General features: G+C 35.7%; 1 protein-coding gene across 2 annotated transcripts; it reads right to left on the bottom strand.

The window, feature by feature from the left end:
• Nucleotides 1-796: 796 nt before the first annotated feature.
• On the bottom strand, nt 797-23,339 carry LOC134075862 (microfibril-associated glycoprotein 4-like). 2 transcript variants are annotated; one of them, XM_062530904.1, is made up of 6 exons: nt 23,263-23,316; nt 3,082-3,125; nt 2,775-2,990; nt 2,571-2,667; nt 2,301-2,468; nt 797-2,208 (listed from the first exon to the last, which is right to left on the bottom strand). In XM_062530904.1, exons 2-6 carry the CDS (start codon nt 3,115-3,117, stop codon nt 1,940-1,942), a joined length of 786 nt encoding a protein of 261 aa, XP_062386888.1. In that variant the 5' UTR covers nt 3,118-3,125; nt 23,263-23,316; the 3' UTR covers nt 797-1,939. The 2 variants fall into 2 exon arrangements, with proteins under 2 accessions (XP_062386888.1, XP_062386881.1); XM_062530897.1 differs by having other exon boundaries at nt 798-2,208; nt 3,082-3,136; nt 23,263-23,339.

The following is a 23,339-nucleotide window of genomic DNA, read 5'->3' as shown; positions in this document are numbered from 1 at the left end:
GTTGATCAGGCTTCCGAGGGGAGTTTCACACAAAGTTTTAAAGGGATGTCTAGGTTCCAACAGATAGCTTATACAGTATGCTCAGATGTTTGTCCTCAGGTTGCCTGGATAAATATTGATTCCAGAAATAAAAGGAGGAGGCACGATAAACTAACCTATATGACTTAAGTACTAACACAACAATGGAAAGAGAGTTTAAGGACAGGAAGTGATAGAAAACAATAAGTTCATGTCACACTGTACAATCTTGCGAGGATCCTTGGCTTCTCCCGGAGCCAGAGTTTGCACGGTTGCTTTTGCGCAGGCTCGTTTGTAGGCTACCGCTCTGTAGACAGGCTTGTAGACTTACAGGTGACTCGATGAGGATGAGATGAGGCGAAATGAAAGAGTAAAGAAAAGTACAGAAAGAGTCGGGAACATGTTGGAGATGGGGGGATATGGGGTGATAGGAAAGTGGAGAAATAAAAGTGAAGTAAGAAGTCAAGTGAAGTACGGGAAAAGGTACCTACCTTTAAAAGAAGGAAAACTCCTCCTCTAACAAATCATTGGCTACTTAAAATACATAAGTTACAGACACCTCTATAAAAAAGGGTGCCTCCATATTGTTCAGAGCCAAGACAAATCACGTAACAGTGTTGGAAACAATGGAGTCAAGTCTAGTCCAAAACATTTTACAGTGTGCTGGTTACAAGGCAAAGAAAGTAAAATACAAAAAGAAATAAAATACAGATGTAATTGCATACATCTTGCATTCAACACACAGGATACAACATGAATCCAGGTCCAATTTGTATAAAGGTGGTTACTATTTATTACTGAAGTACATTAGCATTACAGTTCATAAATGGCATTGACATACAGTAGGTTACACTACTATAAACATCAATATGAAATCCTTTAGTCCTTCAGTTTAAAGACAAAATGCAGTACAGCATAGCATTATGAGAGGCACTTTGCATAGAAACCATTACAGCACACATGGCCTGATAGACTCACTTGACGCACGCAGGCAGGCAGGCAGGCAGGCACACATGCACACACTCACTCACACACACACACACACACACACACACACACACACAAATACACACACACACATGCACAGACATACACCAGCACACGCACACACAAATTTGATTTCCCGCGGAGAGAATGTGTAGGACTGAACAGTGGCTATATTTTGTTGTTCATACTTTTGTTTTGTAGTTTTCTTTAGTTTTGTTGTCATATCTTGAATTTTTACTAAACTTATTTATTTATTAACTCCCATTTTTGTGTAAAATTAATCTCAAGCCTTCGTGGGGGGTAACCCATGACCTGTGGCCATAACACAATGCACATACTGTATTTTTTATTTTTTTCAGTCTAAAGCACAAAACTAGACACACAACTTTCACTCTAAGCCAATTCGTTTTGCTAATGCAGAAAACAGTCTTGTCCAAAACTCCACCAATTAAAATAATTTTGCGCTCAAATGACAGTTTGAAATGGTTTTCCTCTCCTCTCTGTAAAAAGACCCTAGGTTGTTCTACTGTAACTCCGGAACTATCTTTCAAGGTTAATCAGTGAAAGGAATCTCCAAATTACACTCCAAGTGATTTACAGTACGCATACAATGAGGCTTCAATCAGAACTCAAAGGCAGAACATGCAATAAAGAAAATTAAAAAATAAAAAATATCAGTATCTATAATAAAAGTGGAAACACTTTGACATTTATTCAAATTAGTGTACTTTTAATAAACTTTTCCGAGTAGTTTTGTCCTTAATACATCTTCTAACATAAGTATGATCAATTTATAACATTGTAATTCCATGTACAGTAACAGTGATTGATGATCTGATTTCAAATTATATATTATTATGTGATATAATAATGATGAATTATCATACTTATCACAGTGTTTTTGAGTCATGACCAAAACCGGAGACAACTGTAACTAGTCTTCTGACTCAGGCAAGGACAACCTCCTGACCTTCATGGAGAATTTCCTCTGTGAATAATTAACCCCCTTCCATCCTTTCCAAGATATTCCACCAGACCCGATCTGGTAGTTCCGAAATTTGTAGTCACCATTGGGACTGGTGTTAATGCAAGCGTTATACCAAAACCCTCCCTTGTGAGTCGCTACGCAGTTGCCAGACCAGTTATCCTGGTCTCTATCAAAAGTGGAGAACTTCTGTCCATTATGGTAGGTTAAGGAATCACCTGAAAAGCAGTGATTGTTTTTATAAAAATGAAAAGAGAGTATGTGCTGTGTACTGTGCATCCTACTGTAGGTGAAGAGAGACCGGACTTACCTGCGCCACCATCAATGAAGTCAAATACTTGTAGTCTGTACCCATCTGACTCTGGTTCTAGAAAGAAAGAGCGGTAGAGAGCATAGACAGTCCCCCCCTCCCAGTCCTCCATGTCCACCCTCAGCTCATACTTCATCCCATGTGTGAGCAGAAAAATGTTCTGGAGACCTGTGGTGAAGGAGAAATAGTGTCAGAGCAAACATCAAGTGACTGACAACAGAGATGTGTCAAGTTAGCATCAGTAGTTGTATTGAATGTACTGTATTCTACCTAGCCAGTACTCTCCATACTTGACTCCAAAGCCCCTCTTGTAGTCATTCCAGTTCCTTTCGAAGTTCACGTTACCATCTATTCTCCTCTGGATCACCTGAGAGGTAAATTGATTGTGAATATTGGAAGAATGTGGACCATGTTAAAAGAGAGGTACAGTATTAAGAGGCATGTACAGTATGTAAGAGTCAGACTTCCACACACCGTCCACTGGCCCCTTTCATGGCTTTCATCTTCACGGCAGCCCATGTCACAGAACACCTCCATGGGTGAGTCCTTTCCTACTGGGTAGATGGTGTAGACGCCATTGTGAATCGATCCGTTGAAGAAGACGTCTTCACAGTCGATAGGCAGGAGATCCTGATTGAGCGGGCGAGACTGCACCAGCCAGGGAAGCAGCAAAGCAAAGGACCAGCTAAGCTGCAAGTGTTTCGGGGGGAGAGAAATGTGAAAGAAATGCTTGAGCACTGGTTGGAAATTAGTGAATTAGTAATATTTGATCTTAACTTACCATGATTCTGAACGTTGTGATCACTTTGAAGGTCATAGATTAATCTGAGGAAAGACTGTTTACAAGTTAGATTAGGATTTTATGTTATTGATCAAAACACCAATTAGCAACTAGAAATGCAATTCCAAGGAATTACCAGTGCATGAAAATGCTAAAAAAGATAGATAATGTAGATATGGTTACTAAGGTGTAGCTAGGGTAAACATGGTGGTTGCATAGTTTACAGAGAGTTGATAGTGTGAAGGTAGACAGTTTAAAGATGAAACATTCCAGTTCTAACTTAACTAATGATTTCTATTCATGTTAAAATGTTGATTAGCTAACTTAGCTAATGATTTCTAGCAGTTAAGCTAAAAATGCTAATTATGCTAGCAATGCTAACTTTACTAACAATGCTAACCAGGTTGATTAGCTAACTTATCGATGATTTCTAGCAGTAATGTTAAAAATGCTAACTATGCTAACAATGCTAAATTTGCTGACAATGCTAACCAGGTTGATTAGCTAACTTAGTTGATGATTTTTTGCAGTTATGCTAAAAATGCTAACTATGTTAACAATGTTAACTATGCTAACTAGCTAACTTGCTAGTGAGGACTTTTATTTTGAAACATTTGTTGCTAGGGTATCCATGGTGGCCACTATCAGGAAACAAGAAGTTACTGCAGTATAATCATGTTGGTTGCTATGGAAACGGTTATAAACACTTAATTTTAATGGTTGCTATGTTGGTTGCTAGGTACATGGAGGTTTCATGTAGTTGACTGGAGGCATAGTTGATGATAACTGACAGTTGGAATGGTTGAACATTTCAATAGTTGAGTAGTTTCAATGGTTAAATGATTTAATAGTGTATAATTGCAGTGAGGACCTTTATTTTGAAACAGTTGTAGACAGAGGAAGTAGTGAAACAGGATCTGTAGTCTTAATGAGATTGTATGCTTAAAGCCTGAGACAGAAGGTGCCTCTCATAGCGTTTACGCGTCCTCTCTCGCTCCTCACTGATCTACATAAAGAATGATGGAGCGGCAACAATGGGATAGTCTAGCCCTTCTTCTATCTTTCTTTATGTAGATCATTGAGGATCGAGGAGCGAGGGAGGACATATAAACGCTGCTTGAGAGGGACCCACAGTAAATACTTTAAAAGTTGTATGTAGATAGTCTAATTAATGTTGATAGACAGAATGTTTAATGGATGTTGATAGGCAGATTGTTTAATAGATATTGATTGACAGTTTAATGGGTGGATGAGTGAATGGTCTGAAGAAGATGAGTGGATAGAAGGTTGGATGGAATGTGCCTTATATTCTTGTTAAGAGAGACACTGATACAGCTCTCTGAGAGTAGTTGACACAGGTGTAATCAATTTAACTGGCTAGTCTTAAGAGTGCCAGAGTACTCTTAAAGCCTGAGACAGAGTAAATAATTTAAAAGTTGAATGTAGATAGTCTAATTAATGTTTAATTTAAAGTTTAATGGATGTTGATAGACAGATTGTTTAATAGATGTTGATAGACAGTTTAATGGGTGGATGAGTGAATGGTCTGAAGAAGATGAATGGATAGAATGTTGGATGGAATGTGCCTTATATTCTTGTAGAATGGAGAGACACAGCTCTCTACTGAGAGTAGTGGATACAGATACAGGTGTAATCAATTTAACTGGCTAGTCTTAAGAGAGCCAGCCTGAGACAGAGTAGATTGTTTAAAAGTTCAATGTAGAGCGTCTAATTGATGTTGTTGATAGGCAGACTGTTTAGAATGGGTGGATGAGTGAATGGTTTGAAGAAGATGAATGGATATAAAGTTGGATGGAATTAGGAGGACTTATTTTGATACTGTTGTGCGCAGAGGATACAGGGGAACAGAATATGTAGTCTTCAGAGAGGAGCCTGAGAGAAACTGACAGTTGGTGCCCAGGTGGCTGACCAGCTGGGGTAACATTCTAATTGCTGCCGTGATGTCATAATGAGCAATGTTAAGTCTATGGGGGAAATGGTGATAGTTTTTAACTAATAGTTTAAAAAGTATAAAAGTTACAAAGTTGAAAAATATAAAGCACATATGGCATAAGCAAGACCTACGCAACAAAGTTTGAATGAAGTTTCTACGTTAAACGGTTGAAGCTGAATTGCGAGCGTTAGAAGAAGAAGTTTAATAACTAGAAATGCAATTCCAAGGAATTACCAGTGCATGAAAATGCAAAAATAGATAGATAATGTAGATATGGTTACTAAGGTGTAGCTAGGGTAAACATGGTGGTTGCATAGTTTACAGAGAGTTGATAGTGTGAAGGTAGACAGTTTAAAGATGAAACATTCCAGTTCTAACTTAACTAATGATTTCTATTCATGTTAAAATGTTGATTAGCTAACTTAGCTAATGATTTCTAGCAGTTACGCTAAAAATGCTTATTATGCTAGCAATGCAAACTTTACTAACAATGCTAATGAGGTTGATTAGCTAACTTAACCGATGATTTCTAGCAGTAATGCTAAAAATGCTAACTATGCTAAATTTGCTAACAATGCTAACCAGGTTGATTAGCTAACTTATTTGATGATTTTTTGCAGTTATGCTTAAAATGCTAACAATGCTAAGTATGCTAACCATGCTAACTAGCTAACTTGCTAGTGAGGACTTTTATTTTGAAACATTTGTTGCTAGGGTATCCATGGTGGCCACTATCAGGAAACAAGAAGTTACTGCAGTATAATCATGTTGGTTGCTATGGAAACGGTCATAAACACTTAATTTTAATGGTTGCTATGTTGGTTGCTAGGTACATGGAGGTTTCATGTAGTTGACTGGAGGCATAGTGGATGATAACTGACAGTTGGAATGGTTGAACAGTTCAATAGTTGAGTAGTTTCAGTGGTTAAATGATTTAATAGTGTATTATTGCAGTGAGGACCTTTATTTTGAAACAGTTGTGGACAGAGGAAGTAGTGAAACAGGATCTGTAGTCTTAATGAGATTGTATGCTTAAAGCCTGAGACAGAAGGTGCCTCTCATATATAGCGTTTACGCGTCCTCTCTCGCTCCTCACTGATCTACATAAAGAATGATGGAGCGGCAACAATGGGATAGTCTAGCCCTTCTTCTATCTTTCTTTATGTAGATCATTGAGGATCGAGGAGCGAGGGAGGACATATAAACACTGCTTGAGAGGGACCCACAGTAAATACTTTAAAAGTTGTATATAGTCTAATTAATGTTGATAGACAGAATGTTTAATGGATGTTGATAGGCAGATTGTTTAATAGATATTGATTGACAGTTTAATGGGTGGATGAGTGAATGGTCTGAAGAAGATGAATGGATAGAAGGTTGGATGGAATGTGCCTTATATTCTTGTTAAGAGAGACACTGATACAGCTCTCTGAGAGTAGTTGACACAGGTGTAATCAATTTAACTGGCTAGTCTTAAGAGAGCCAGCGTGTACTCTTAAAGCCTGAGACAGTAAATAATTTAAAAGTTGAATGTAGATAGTCTAATTAATGTTGATAGACAGAGAGTTTAATGGATGTTGATAGACAGATTGTTTAATAGATGTTGATAGACAGTTTAATGGGTGGATGAGTGAATGGTCTGAAGAAGATGAATGGATAGAATGTTGGATGGAATGTGCCTTATATTCTTGTAGAATGGAGAGACACAGCTCTCTACTGAGAGTAGTGGATACAGATACAGGTGTAATCAATTTAACTGGCTAGTCTTAAGAGAGCCAGCCTGAGACAGAGTAGATTGTTTAAAAGTTCAATGTAGAGCGTCTAATTACAGTGCATGAAAATGCACTGTACTGTTATCCCTAGGCTTCTTCTTCTACTACTTCTTATTATTCTTCTTCTAACGCACGCAATTCAGCTTGAACCGTTTAACGTAGAAACTTCATTCAAACTGTGTTACGAAGGTCTTGCTTAGGACATCAGCGCAATGTATTTTTTAACTTTGTAACTTTTATACTTTTTAAACTATTAGTTAAAAACTATTACCATTTCCCCCATAGACTTAACATGGCTCATTATGACATCACGGCAGCAATTAGAATGTTACCCCAGCTGGTCAGCCACCTGGGCACCAACTGTCAGTTTCTCTCAGGCTTTACAATCTCTCTGAAGACTACATATTCTGTTCCCCTGTATCCTCTGCGCACAACAGTATCAAAATAAGTCCTCCTAATTCCATTCAACTCTATATCCATTCATCTTCTTCAAACCATTCACTCATCCACCCATTCTAAACAGTCTGCCTATCAACATCAATTAGACGCTCTACATTCAACTTTTAAACAATCTACTCTGTCTCAGGCTGGCTCTCTTAAGACTAGCCAGTTAAATTGATTACACCTGTATCTGTATCCACTACTCTCAGTAGAGAGCTGTGTCTCTCCATTCTACAAGAATATAAGGCACATTCCATCCAACATTCTATCCATTCATCTTCTTCAGACCATTCACTCATCCACCCATTAAACTGTCTATCAACATCTATTAAACAATCTGTCTATCAACATCCATTAAACTCTCTGTCTATCAACATTAATTAGACTATCTACATTTAACTTTTAAATTATTTACTCTGTCTCAGGCTTTAAGAGTACTCTGGCTCTCTTAAGACTAGCCAGTTAAATTGATTATACCTGTGTCAACTACTCTCAGAGAGCTGTATCAGTGTCTCTCTTAACAAGAATATAAGGCACATTCCATCCAACCTTCTATCCATTCATCTTCTTCAGACCATTCACTCATCCACCCATTAAACTGTCAATCAATATCTATTAAACAATCTGCCTATCAACATCCATTAAACATTCTGTCTATCAACATTAATTAGACTATCTACATACAACTTTTAAAGTATTTACTGTGGGTCCCTCTCAAGCAGCGTTTATATGTCCTCCCTCGCTCCTCGATCCTCAATGATCTACATAAAGAAAGATAGAAGAAGGGCTAGACTATCCCATTGTTGCCGCTACAGAGGACGCGTAAACGCTATATGAGAGGCACCTTCTGTCTCAGGCTTTAAGCATACAATCTCATTAAGACTACAGATCCTGTTTCACTACGTCCTCTGTCCACAACTGTTTCAAAATAAAGGTCCTCACTGCAATAATACACTATTAAATCATTTAACCATTGAAACTACTCAACTATTGAACTGTTCAACCATTCCAACTGTCAGCTATCATCCACTATGCCTCCAGTCAACTACATGAAACCTCCATGTACCTAGCAACCAACATAGCAACCATTAAAATTAAGTGTTTATGACCGTTTCCATAGCAACCAACATGACTATACTGCAGTAACTTCTTGTTTACTGATAGTGGCCACCATGGATACCCTAGCAACAAATGTTTCAAAGTAAAAGTCCTCACTAGCAAGTTAGCTAGTTAGCATGGTTAGCATTGTTAGCATAACTGCAAAAAATCATCTACTAAGTTAGCTAATCAACCTGGTTAGCATTGTTAACAAATTTAGCATTGTTAGCATTTTTAGCATTACTGGTAGAAATCATCGGTTCAGTTAGCTAATCAACCTGGTTAGCATTGTTAGTAAAGTAAGCATTGCTAGCATAATTAGCATTTTTAGGGTAACTGCTAGAAATCATTAGCTAAGTTAGCCAATCAACATTTTAACATGAATAGAAATCATTAGTTAAGTTAGAACTGGAATGTTTCATCTTTAAACTGTCTACCTTCACACTATCAACTCTCTGTAAACTATGCAACCACCATGTTTACCCTAGCTACACCTTAGTAACCATATCTACATTATCTATCTATTTCTGCATTTTCATGCACTGGTAATTCCTTGGAATTGCATTTCTAGTTGATGTTGTTGATAGGCAGACTGTTTAGAATGGGTGGATGAGTGAATGGTTTGAAGAAGATGAATGGATATAAAGTTGGATGGAATTAGGAGGACTTATTTTGATACTGTTGTGCGCAGAGGATACAGGGGAACAGAATATGTAGTCTTCAGAGAGGAGCCTGAGAGAAACTGACAGTTGGTGCCCAGGTGGCTGACCAGCTGGGGTAACATTCTAATTGCTGCCGTGATGTCATAATGAGCAATGTTAAGTCTATGGGGGAAATGGTGATAGTTTTTAACTAATAGTTTAAAAAGTATAAAAGTTACAAAGTTGAAAAATACAAAGCACATATGGCATAAGCAAGACCTACGCAACAAAGTTTGAATGAAGTTTCTACGTTAAACGGTTGAAGCTGAATTGCGAGCGTTAGAAGAAGAAGTTTAATAATAATAATAAGAAGACTTGGAATAACAGTACAGTGCATTTTCATGCACTGTAATAACTAGAAATGCAATTCCAAGGAATTACCAGTGCATGAAAATGCAAAAATAGATAGATAATGTGGATATGGTTACTAAGGTGTAGCTAAGGTAAACATGGTGGTTGCATAGTTTACAGAGAGTTGATAGTGTGAAGGTAGACAGTTTAAAGCTGAAACATTCCAGTTCTAACTTAACTAATGATTTCTATTCCTGTTAAAATGATAACTATGGTAACAATGATAACCAGGTTGATTGTTAACTTAGCTACTGATTTCATGCAGTTATGGTAAAAATATTAACTATGCTAACTATGCTCACAGTGCTAACCAGGTTGTTTAGCTAACTTAACTGATGATTTCTAGCAATAATGCTAAAAATGTTAACTATGCTAACAATGCTAAAACTGCTAACAATGCTAACCAGGTTGATTAGCTAACTTAGGTGATGATTTTTGCAGTTGTGTTAAAAATGCTAACTATGCTAACAATGCTAACTATGCTAAAAATGCTAACCAGGTTGATTAGCTAACTTAGCTAATCATTTCTAGCAGTTATGCTAAAAATGCTAACTATGCTAACCATGGTAAATAGCTAACTTGCTAGTGAGGACTTTTATTTTGAAACATTTGTTGTTAGGGTATCCATGGTGGCCACTATCAGGAAACAAGAAGTTACTGCAGTATAATCATGTTGGTTGCTATGGAAACGGTCATAAACGCTTAATTTCAATGGTTGCTATGTTGGTTGCTAGGTACATGGAGGTTTCATGTAGTTGACTGGAGGCATAGTTGATGATAACTGACAGTTGGAATGGTTGAACAGTTAAATAGTTGAGTAGTTTCAAGGGTTAAATGATTTAATAGTGTATTATTGCAGTGAGGACTTTTATTTTGAAACAGTTGTGGACAGAGGAAACAGGATATGTAGTCTTCAGAGAGATTGTATGCTTAAAGCCTGAGACAGAGAGAGCTGCTGCAGCTGGCCTGGCCACCTGGCATAAGATTCTAATTGCCCTATTATGATGTCATAATCACAATGTTAAGTCTATGGGGAAATTTTAATAGTTTTTAATTAATAGTTCAAAAAGTATAAAAGTTACAAAGTTGAAAATTACAAAGCTCCCATGGCCTAAGTAAGACCTACGCAGCGCAGTTTGAATGAAGTTTCTACGTTAAACGGTTGAAGCTCCATTAAGTGCGTTAGAAGAAGAATAATAACTAGAAATGCAATTCCAAGGAATTACCAGTGCATGAAAATGCAAAAAAAGATAGATAATGTAGATATGGTTACTAAGGTGTAGCTAGGGTAAACATGGTGGTTGCATAGTTTACAGAGAGTTGATAGTGTGAAGGTAGACAGTTTAAAGCTGAAACATTCCAGTTCTAACTTAACTAATGATTTCTATTCATGTTAAAATGTTGATTAGCTAACTTAGCTAATGATTTCTAGCAGTTGTGCTTAAAATGCTAATTATGCTAGCAATGCTAACTTTACTAACCAGGTTGATTAGCTAACTTAACCAATGATTTCTAGCAGTAATGCTAAAAATGCTAACTATGCTAGCAATGCTAAATTTGCTTACAATGCTAACCAGGTTGATTAGCTAACTTAGTTGATGATTTTTTGCAGTTATGCTAAAAATGCTAACTATGCTAACAATGCTAAATTTGCTAACAATGCTAACCAGGTTGATTAGCTAACTTAGGTGATGATTTTTTGCAGTTATGCTAAAAATGCTAACTATGCTAACAATGCTAACTATGCTAAAATGCTAACCAGGTTGATTAGCTAACTTAGCTAATCATTTCTAGCAGTTATGCTAAAATGCTAACTATGCTAACAATGCTAACTATGCTAACCATGTTAACTAGCTAACTTGCTAGTGAGGACTTTTATTTTGAAACATTTGTTGCTAGGGTATCCATGGTGGCCACTATCAGGAAACAAGAAGTTACTGCAGTATAATGATGTTGGTTGCTATGGAAACGGTCATAAACGCTTCATTTTAATGGTTGCTATGTTGGTTGCTAGGTACATGGAGGTTTCATGTAGCTGACCGGAGGCATGGCTGATGATAACTGACAGTGGGAATGGTTGAACAGTTAAATAGATTAGTAGTTTCAATGGTTAAATCATTTAATAGTGTATTATTGCAGTGAGGACTTTTATTTTGAAACAGTTGTGGACAGAGGAAACAGTTTAACAGGTATATGTAGTCTTCACAGAGAATGTATGCTTAAAGCCTGAGAGAGAGAGAGAACTGCTGCAGCTGGCCTGGCCACCTGGCAGAAGATTCTGATTGCCCTATTATGATGTCATAATCACAATGTTAAGTCTATGGGGAAATTGTCATTTTAATTAATTAATAGTTTAAAAAGTATAAAAGTTACAAAGTTGAAAAATACAAAGCCCGGATGGCCTAAGTAAGACCTACGCAGCGCAGTTTGAATGAAGTTTCTACGTTAAACGGTTGAAGCTCCATTAAGTGCGTTAGAAGAAGAAGAATAATAACTAGAAATGCAATTCCAAGGAATTACCAGTGCATGAAAATGCAAAAATAGATAGATAATGTAGATATGGTTACTAAGGTGTAGCTAGGGTAAACATGGTGGTTGCATAGTTTACAGAGAGTTGATAGTGTGAAGGTAGACAGTTTAAAGATGAAACATTCCAGTTCTAACTTAACTAATGATATCTATTCATGTTAAAATGTTGATTAGCTAACTTAGCTAATGATTTCTAACAGTTACGTTAAAAATTCTAATTATGCTAGCAATGCTAACTTTACTAACAATGCTAACCAGGTTGATTAGCTAACTTAACCGATGATTTCTAGCAGTAATGCTAAAAATGCTAACTATGCTAACAATGCTAAATATGCTAACAATGCTAACCAGGTTGATTAGCTAACTTAGTTGATGATTTTTTGCAGTTATGCTAAAAATGCTAACTATGCTAACTATGCTAACCATGCTAACTAGCTAACTTGCTAGTGAGGACTTTTATTTTGAAACATTTGTTGCTAGGGTATCCATGGTGGCCACTATCAGGAAACAAGAAGTTACTGCAGTATAATCATGTTGGTTGCTATGGAAACGGTCATAAACGCTTAATTTCAATGGTTGCTATGTTGGTTGCTAGGTACATGGAGGTTTCATGTAGTTGACTGGAGGCATAGTTGATGATAACTGACAGTTGGAATGGTTGACCAGTTAAATAGTTGAGTAGTTTCAATGGTTAAATGATTTAATAGTGTATTATTGCAGTGAGGACTTTTATTTTGAAACAGTTGTGGACAGAGGAAACAGGATATGTAGTCTTCAAAGAGATTGTATGCTTAAAGCCTGAGAGAGAGAGAGCTGCTGCAGCTTGCCTGGCCACCTGGCATAAGATTCTAATTGCCCTATTATGATGTCATAATCGCAATGTTAAGTCTATGGGGAAATTTTAATAGTTTTTAATTAATAGTTCAAAAAGTATAAAAGTTACAAAGTTGAAAATTACAAAGCTCCCATGGCCTAAGTAAGACCTACGCAGCGCAGTTTGAATGAAGTTTCTACGTTAAACGGTTGAAGCTCCATTAAGTGCGTTAGAAGAAGAATAATAATAACTAGAGAAAGCAATTCCAGGGAATTACGAGTGCATGAAAATTGTTGTCATAGTTGATGACAATTAACAGTTGGAACTAGAAATGCAATTCCCGAGGAATTACACGAGGGGATGCAATCTGTTGGGTAGACTTTTATTTTGACACACAGGAAACACTTCAATAGGATGTGTAGTTCAGGGAGAGCCAGATTGTATGCTTTGTATGCAGATTGTATGGCAAACATTCTAAAGTGGAACTCTGTTCTAGAATCTTTGATTAAAAGTGACAGTTGGATTCACAGGGCAGTGTTCTAACTAGACTGGGAACTGAGAGTTCTGGCTCATTATGACATCACATTCTCCATTAAAGTCTATGGGGGAAAAATACACTTTTAATTACAAATATCTCAAAAAGTATAAACTTCTCAAAAATGTCAAATAGATTGTCTAGTAGATATTTGGAAGATCTACAGAACGGTGTTTCAACCAAGTTTGTACGTTAAGCGGTTCGGGCTGAATAGCGCGCACAAAAAGGTAAAAAGAATAATAATAATAATAATAAGAAGCGACCGGATTTCAATAGAGGGGATGCATCCCCTCTAATGAGCAAAAAGTTAAACAGTTGAGTAGTTCAAATAGTTGAGCTATTTAATAGAGAATTATTGTGTGAGGACTTTCATTTTGAAACAGTTGTGGGCAGAGGAAACTGTTGGTGGGATACATAGCTGATGACAACGGTAATTCGGAATGGCTAAAGAGTTAAAAAGTTGCATAGTTTAAATAACAGTTGATCTGAACAGTTGATTAATTGAGTAGTTTAAATGTTTAATTCTTTAATTGTGAATAATTGTAGTAAGGACTTTCATTAAGAAACAGTTTCAAGCAGTAGAAACAGTTGGAGGGAGTCAACAACAGTTGAGTAGTTCAAATAGTTGAGCTATTTAATAGAGAATTATTGTGTGAGGACTTTCATTTTGAAACAGCTGTGGGCAGAGGAAACTGTTGGTGGGATACATAGCTGATGACAACTGTAATTCGAAATGGCTAAAGAGTTAAATAGTTGCATAGTTTAAATAGTTACATTATTAAATACGGAATAAGGACACTAATGACTTATTTTGAAACAGTTGTGGACAGAGGAAATAGGTGGTGGGAGTCATAGTTGAAGACAACTGGCAGTTAAAATGGCTGAACAGTTGATTAATTGAGCAGTTTAAATGTTTAATTCTTTAATTGTGAATAATTGTAGTAAGGACTTTCATTATGAAACAGTTTCAGGCAGTAGAAACAGTTGGAGGGAGTCATAGTTGATGACAGCTGACAGTTAAAATGGATGAAAAGTTAAATAGTTGAACAGTTTAAATAGTTGAATTAATTGATAGTGAATTATTTGAGAGAGGACTTTTATTTTGAAAAGTTTCAGGCAGTAAAAACAGTTGGAGGGAATCATAGTTGATGAAAACGGACAGTTGGAATAGCCAAACACTTAATAGTTGAGCAGTTAATAGTTGAGCAGTTTAAATAGATGAGTAGTTTAAATAGTTGAATAAATTAATAGTGAATTATTTTAGTGAAGACTTTTATTTTGAAACAGTTTCAGGCAGTAGAAACAGTTGGAGGGAGTCATAGTTGATGAAAACGGAAAGTTGGAATAGCCAAACAGTTAAATAGTTGAGTAGTTTAAATAGTTGAATGAATTAATAGTGAATTTAGTTTCAGGCAGTAGAAACAGTTGGAGGGAGTCATAGTTGATGCAAACTGACAGTTGGAATAGCCAAACAGTTAAATAGTTGAGTAGTTTAAATAGTTGAATGAATTAATAGTGAATTTAGTTTCAGGCAGTAGAAACAGTTGGAGGGAGTCATAGTTGATGAAAACGGAGAGTTGGAATAGCCAAACAGTTAAATAGTTGAGTATAAATAGTTGAGTAGTTTAAATAGTTGATGACAACTGACAGTTAAAATGGCTGAACAGTTAAATAGTTGAGTAGTTTAAATGGTTGAACGATTTGATAGTGAATTATGGTAGTGAGGATTTTTATTTTGAAACAGTTTTGGGCACAGGGAACAGTTGAACAGGATCTGTAGTCTTATCAGAGCCAGACTTTATGCTTAAAAGCCTGAGAGAGAGAGTTCTGGCATACAGTAGGATTCTAGAAGCCTGAGAGTTCTGGCATAGGATTCTAAAAGCCTGGGAGAGAGAGTTCTGGTATAGGATTCTAATCGGTGATGTCATAATCATAATGTTAAGTCTATGGGGAAATTTTGATAGTTTTAATTAAATAGTTTAAAAAGTATAAAAGTTACAAAGTTGAAAAATACATGTCTCCAGTCACCTAAGTAAGATCTACGCGACACAGTTTGAATGAAGTTTCAAAGTTAAACCGTTGAAGCCGCATTAAACGCACAAAAAGCGTTAGAAGAAGAATAAGAACTATAATAAGAATAAGTGGAATAACAGTAGAGTGCATTTTTCATGCACTCTAATAAGAAAAAGCCTAGGAAGAACAGTACAGTGCATTTTCATGCACTGTAACTAGAGAAAGCAATTCCAGGGAATTACGAGTGCATGAAAATTGAGACAAAGATAGAGGTGAAGTAGAGAAAAGGTTAAGGGAACTCATAGTTGATGACAATTAACAGTTTGAATGAGCAAAAAGTTCAGTAGTTCAAATAGTTGAGCTATTTAATAGAGAATTATTGTGTGAGGACTTTTATTTTGAAACAGTTGTGGGCAGACGAAACTCCTGGTGGGATGGATACATAGCTGATGACAACTGTAATTCGGAATGGCTAAAGAGTTAAATAGTTCCCTAGTTTAAATAGTTACATTATTAAATACGGAATTAGGACACTGATGACTTATTTTGAAACAGTTGTGGGCAGAGGAAATAGGTGGTGGGAGACGTAGTTGAAGACAACTGACAGTTAAAATGGCTGAACAGATGATTAATTGAGCAGTTTAAATGTTTAATTCTTTAATTGTGAATAATTGTAGTAAGGACTTTCATTAAGAAACAGTTTCAGGCAGTAGAAACAGTTGGAGGGAGTCATAGTTGATGACAACTGACAGTTAGAATGGCTGAACAGTTAAATAGTTTAAATAGTTGAATTAATTAATAGTGAATTTAGTTTCAGGCAGTAGAAACAGTTGGAGGGAGTCATAGTTGATGAAAACAGACAGTTGGAATAGCCAAACAGTTAAATAGTTGAGTTGTTTAAATAGTTGAATTAATTAATAGTGAATTTAGTTTCAGGCAGTAGAAACAGTTGGAGGGACTCATAGTTGATGAAAACGGACAGTTGGAATAGCCAAACAGTTAAATAGTTGAGTATAAATAGTTGAATAGTTTGAATAGTTTAAATAGTTGATGACAACTGACAGTTAAAATGTCTGAACAGTTGAGTAGTTTAAATAGTTGAATTATTTAATAGTGAATTTAGTTTCAGGCAGTAGAAACAGTTGGAGGGAGTCATAGTTGATGAAAACGGACAATTGGAATAGCCAAACAGTTAAATAGTTGAGTATAAATAGTTGAGTAGTTTAAATAGTTGATGACCACTGACAGTTTAAATGGCTGAACAGTTAAATAGTTGAGTAGTTTAAATGGTTGAAGGATTTGATAGTGAATTATGGTAGAGAGGATTTTTATTTTGAAACAGATTTGGGCACAGGGAACAGCTGAACAGGATCTGCAGTCTTATTAGAGCTCAACGCCTGAGAGAGAGAGAGTTCTGGCATACAGTAGGATTCTAGAAGCCTGAGAGTTCTGGCATAGGATTCTAAAAGCCTGGGAGAGAGAGTTCTGGCATAGGATTCTAATCGGTGATGTCATAATCATAATGTTAAGTCTATGGGGAAATTTTGATAGTTTTAATTAAATAGTTTAAAAAGTATAAAAGTTACAAAGTTGAAAAATACATGTCTGAAGTCACCTAAGTAAGATCTACGCGACACAGTTTGAATGAAGTTTCAAAGTTAAACCGTTGAAGCCGCATTAAACGCACAAAAAGCGTTAGAAGAAGAATAAGAACTATAATAAGAACTAGAGAAAGCAATTCCAGGGAATTACGAGTGCATGAAAATTGAGACAAAGATAGAGGTGAAGTAGAGAAAAGGTTGAGGGGAGTCATAGTTGATGACAATTAACAGTTGGAATGAGCAAAAAGTTAAACAGTTGAGTAGTTCAAATAGTTGAGCTATTTAATAGAGAATTATTGTGTGAGGACTTTTATTTTGAAACAGTTGTGGGCAGAGGAAACTGTTGGGTGGGATACATAGCTGATGACAACTGTAATTCGGAATGGCTAAAGAGTTAAATAGTTGCATAGTTTAAATAGTCACATTATTACATACGGAATTATGACACTGATTACTTATTTTGAAACAGTTGTGGGCAGAGGAAATAGGTGGTGGTAGTCATAGTTGAAGACAACTGGCAGTTAAAATGGCTGAACTGTTGATTAATTGAGCAGTTTAAATGTTTAGTTCTTTAATTGTGAATAATTGTAGGCCTAGTAAGGACTTTCATTAAGAAACAGTTTCAGGCAGTAGAAACAGTTGGAGGGAGTCATAGTTGATGACAACTGACAGTTAGAATGGCTGAACAGTTAAATAGTTTAGTAGTTTAAATAGTTGAGTCCTAGTTTAAATAGTTGAATTAATTAATACTGAATTATTTTAGTGAGGACTTTAATATTTGAAACAGTTTCAGGCAGTAGAAACAGTTGGAGGGAGTCATAGTTGATGAAAGCTGACAGTTGGAATAGCCAAACAGTTAGATAGTTTAGTAGTTTAAATAGTTGAGTAGTTTAAATAGTTGAATTATTTAATAGTGAATTTAGTTTCAGGCAGTAGAAACAGTTGGAGGGAGTCATAGTTGATGAAACGGAGAGTTGGAATAGCCAAACAGTTAAATAGTTGAGTATAAATAGTTGAATAGTTTAAATAGTTGATGACAACTGACAGTTAAAATGTCTGAACAGTTAAATAGTTGAGTAGTTTAAATAGTTGAATTATTTAATAGTGAATTTAGTTTCAGGCAGTAGAAACAGTTGGAGGGAGTCATAGTTGATGAAAACGGACAGTTGGAATAGCCAAACAGTTCAATAGTTGAGTATAAATAGTTGAGTAGTTTAAATAGTTGATGACAACTGACAGTTAAAATGGCTGAACAGTTAAATAGTTGAGTAGTTTAAATAGTTGAATTATTTAATAGTGAATTTAGTTTCAGGCAGTAGAAACAGTTGGAGGGAGTCATAGTTGATGAAAACGGACAGTTGGAATAGTCAAACAGTTAAATAGTTGAGTAGTTTAAATAGTTGAATTAATTAATAGTGAATTTAGTTTCAGGCAGTAGAAACAGTTGGAGGGGAGTCATAGTTGATGAAAACTGACAGTTTGAATAGCCAAACAGTTAAATGGTTGAGTAGTTTAAATAGTTGAGTAGATAAAACAGTTGATGACAACTGACAGTTAAAATGACTGAACAGTTAAATAGTTGAGTAGCCTAGTTTAAATGGTTGAACGATTTGATAGTGGGCACAGGGAACAGTTGAGCAGGATCTGTAGTCTTATTAGAGCCAGCCTGAGAGAGAGAGAGTTCTGGCATACAGTAGGATTCTAGAAGCCTGAGAACTCTGGCATAGGATTCTAAAAGCCTGGGAGAGAGAGTTCTGGCATAGGATTCTAATCGAATTGTGATGTCATAATCACAATGTTAAGTCTATGGGGAAATTTTGATAGTTTTAATTAAATAGTTTAAAAAGTTTAAAAGTTTCAAAGTTGAAAAAAACAAAGCTGAAGTCACCTAAGTGAGATCTACGCAACACAGTTTGAATGAAGTTTCAAAGTTAAACCGTTGAAGCCGCATTAAACGCGTAAAAAGCGTTGAAGAATAATAATAATAAGAATAAGTGGAATAACAATAGAGTGCATTTTTCATGCACTCTAACTAGAGAAAGCAATTCCAGGGAATTACGAGTGCATGAAAATTGAGACAAAGATAGAGGTGAAGTAGAGAAAAGGTTGAGGGGAGTCATAGTTGATGACAATTAACGGTTGGAATGAGCAAAAAGTTAAACAGTTAAGTAGTTCAAATAGTTGAGCTATTTAATAGAGAATTACTGTGTGAGGACTTTCATTTTGAAACAGTTGTGGGCATAGGAAACTGTTGGTGGGATACATTGCTGATGACAACTGTAATTCTGAATGGCTAAAGAGTTAAATAGTTGCATAGTTTAAATAGTTACATTATTAAATACGGAATGAGGACACTGATGACTTATTTTGAAACAGTTGTGGGCAGAGGAAATAGGTGGTGGGAGTCATAGTTAAAATGGCTGAACAGTTGATTAATTGAGCAGTTTAAATGTTTAATTCTTTAATTGTGAATAATTGAAGTAAGTACTTTCATTAAGAAACAGTTTCAGGCAGTAGAAACAGTTTGAGGGAGTCATAGTCGATGACAACTGACAGTTAGAATGGCTGAACAGTTAAATAGTTGAATAGTTTAAATATTTAATTAATTAATAGTGAATTATTTGAGTGAGGACTTTTATTTTGAAACAGTTTCAGGCAGTAGAAACAGTTGGAGGGAGTCATAGTTGATGAAAAAGGACAGTTGGAATAGCCAAACACTTAATAGTTGAGCAGTTTAAATAGATGAGTAGTTTAAATAGTTGAATTAATTAATAGTGAATTATTTTCGTGAAGACTTTTATTTTAAAACAGTTTCAGGCAGTAGAAACAGTTGGAGGGAGTCATAGTTGATGAAAACGGACAGTTGGAATAGCCAAACACTTAATAGTTGAGCAGTTTAAATAGATGAGTTTAAATAGTTGAATTAATTAAAAGTGAATTATTTTAGTGAAGACTTTTATTTTGAAACAGTTTCAGGCAGTAGAAACAGTTGGAGGGAGTCATAGGTGATGAAAACTGACAGTTGGAATAGCCAAACAGTTAAATAGTTGAGTAGTTTAAATAGTTCAATTAATTAATAGCGAATTTAGTTTCAGGCAGTAGAAACAGTTGGATGGAGTCATAGTTGATGAAAACTGACAGTTGGAATAGCCAAACAGTTAAATAGTTGAATAGTTTAAATAGTTGAGTAGTTTAAATAGTTGAATTAATTAATAGTGCATTTAGTTTCAGGCAGTAGAAACAGTTGGAGGGAGTCATAGTTGATGAAAACTGACAGTTGGAATAGCCAAACAGTTAAATAGTTGAGTAGTTTAAATAGTTGAGTAGTTTAAACAGTTCATGACAACTGACAGTTAAAATGGCTGAACAGTGAAATAGTTGAGTAGCCTAGTTTAAATGGTTGAACGATTTGATAGTGGGCACAGGGAACAGTTGAGCAGGATCTGTAGTCTTATTAGAGCCAGCCAGAGAGAGAGAGAGAGTTTTGGCATACAGTAGGATTCTAGAAGCCTGAGAGTTCTGGCATAGGATTCTAAAAGCCTGGGAGAGAGAGTTCTGGCATAGGATTCTAATCGAATTGTGATGTCATAATCACAATGTTAAGTCTATGGGGAAATTTTGATAGTTTTAATTAAATAGTTTAAAAAGTATAAAAGTTTCAAAGTTGAACAATATATAGCTCAAGTCACCTAAGTAAGATCTACGCGACACAGTTTGAATGAAGTTTCAAAGTTAAACCGTTGAAGCCGCATTAAACGCACAAAAAGCGTTAGAAGAAGAATAAGAACTAGAAATGCAATTCCAAGGAATTACCAGTGCATGAAAATGCAAAAAAAGATAGATAATGTAGATATGGTTACTAAGGTGTAGCTAGGGTAAACATGGTGGTTGCATAGTTTACAGAGAGTTCATAGTGTGAAGGTAGACCGTTTAAAGCTGAAACATTCCAGTTCTAACTTAACTAATGATTTCTATTCATGTTAAAATGTTGATTAGCTAACTTAGCTAATGATTTCTAGCAGTTGTGCTAAAAATGCTAATTATGCTAGCAATGCTAACAATGCTAACCAGGTTGATTAGCTAACTTAACCGATGATTTCTAGCAGTAATGCTAAAAATGCTAACTATGCTAACAATGCTAGATTTGCTAACACTGCTAACCAGGTTGATTAGCTAACTTAGTTGATGATTTTTTGCAGTTACGCTAAAAATGCTAGCTATGCTAACAATGCTAACCATGCTAACTAGATAACTTGCTAGTGAGGACTTTTATTTTGAAACATTTGTTGCTAGGGTATCCATGGTGGCCACTATCAGGAATAAAGAAGTTACTGTAGTAAAATCATGTTGGTTGCTATGGAAACGGTCATAAACGCTTAATTTTAATGGTTGCTATGTTGGTTGCTAGGTACATGGAGGTTTCATGTAGTTGACTGGAGGCATAGTTGATGATAACTGACAGTTGGAATGGTTGAACAGTTAAATAGTTGAGTAGTTTCAATGGTTAAATGATTTAATAGTGTATTATTGCAGTGAGGACTTTTATTTTGAAACAGTTGTGGACAGAGGAAACAGTTTAACAGGATATGTGTAGTCTTCAGAGAGATTGTATGCTTAAAGCCTGAGAGAAACTGACAGTTGGTGCCCAGGTGGCTGACCAGCTGGGGTAACATTCTAATTGCTGCCGTGATGTCATAATGAGCAATGTTAAGTCTATGGGGGAAATTATAATAGTTTTTAACTAATAGTTTAAAAAGTATAAAAGTTACAAAGTTGAAAAATACAAAGCCCACATCGCGTAAGTAAGACCTACGCAACATAGTTTGAATGGAGTTTCTACGTTAAGCGGTTGAAGCTGCATTAAGTGCGTTAGAAGAAGAATAATAATAAAATGCCTAGGAAGAACAGTACAGTGCATTTTCATGCACTGTAATAACTAGAGAAAGCAATTCCAAGGAATTACGAGTGCATGAAAATTGAGACATTTCTGCTCAGTAAAATATTGTTAGATAATGTTTCAAATATCATTCAAGCACAAAGATAGAGGTGAAGTAGATAAATGGTTGATGGGAGTCATAGTTGATGACAATTAACAGTTTGAATTGGCAAAAAGTTAAACTGTTGAGTAGTTTAAATAGTTGAATTAATTAATAGTGAATTATTTTAGTGAGGAGTTTTATTTTGAAACAGCTGTGGGCAGAGGAAACTGTTGGTGGGATATATAGTTGATGACAACTGACAGTTAAAATGGCTGAACAGTTAAATAGTTGAGTAGTTTAAATAGTTGAATTGTTTAATAGTGAATTTAGTTTCAGGCAGTAGAAACAGTTGGAGGGAGTCATAGTTGATGAACACGGACAGTTGGAATAGCCAAACAGTTAAATAGTTGAGTAGTTTAAATAGTTGAATTAATTAATAGTGAATTTAGTTTCAGGTAGTAGAAACAGTTGGAGGGAGTCATAGTTGATGAAAACTGACAGTTTGAATAGCCAAACAGTTAAATAGTTGAGTAGTTTAAATAGTTGAGTAGTTGAAACAGTTGATGACAACTGACAGTTAAAATGGCTGAACAGTTAAATAGTTGAGTAGTTTAAATGGTTGAACGATTTGATAGTGAATTATGGTAGTGAGGATTTTTATTTTGAAACAGTTTTGGGCACAGGGAACAGTTGAATAGGATCTGTAGTCTTATTAGAGCCAGACTGCATGCTTAAAAGCCTGAGAGAGAGAGTTCTGGCATACAGTAGGATTCTAGAAGCCTGAGAGTTCTGGGATAGGATTCTAAAAGCCTGGGAGAGAGAGTTCTGGCATAGGATTCTAATCGGTGATGTCATAATCATAATGTTAAGTCTATGGGGAAATTTTGATAGTTTTAATTAAATGGTTTAAAAAGTATAAAAGTTTCAAAGTTGAACAATATATAGCTGAAGTCACCTAAGTGAGATCTACGCGACACAGTTTGAATGAAGTTTCAAAGTTAAACCGTTGAAGCCGCATTAAACGCACAAAAAGCGTTAGAAGAAGAATAATAAGAATAGTTGGAATAACAATAGAGTGCATTTTTCATGCACTCTAATAAGAATAAGTGGAATAACAATAGAGTGCATTTTTCATGCACTCTAATAAGTGGAATAACAGTAGAGTGCATTTTTCATGCACTCTAATAAGAAGTTTTGGAATAACAGTACAGTGCATTTTCATGCACTGTAATAATAAGAAAAAGCCTAGGAAGAACAGTACAGTGCATTTTCATGCACTGTAATAAGAAGAATAGGAAGAACAGTACAGTGCATTTTCATGCACTGTAATAAAAGCAGTATGGTTGATAAATTAAAGCAATTTTGTTGCCATTAGTGGGTTTTCTCATCTCACCTTTGTTTTTGTGTGGTGTATCCAGCAGTATCCCTTATCTTGCTCACCGCTTCTTCTGTAGTGCAGAAATGACAACA

This window comes from Sardina pilchardus, chromosome 1 (genome assembly GCF_963854185.1).
Source record: "Sardina pilchardus chromosome 1, fSarPil1.1, whole genome shotgun sequence".
NCBI lineage: Eukaryota > Metazoa > Chordata > Actinopteri > Clupeiformes > Clupeidae > Sardina > Sardina pilchardus.
The sequence above is the reverse complement of the archived record's forward strand: the minus strand, read 5'-3'. Positions and strand labels throughout refer to the sequence as shown.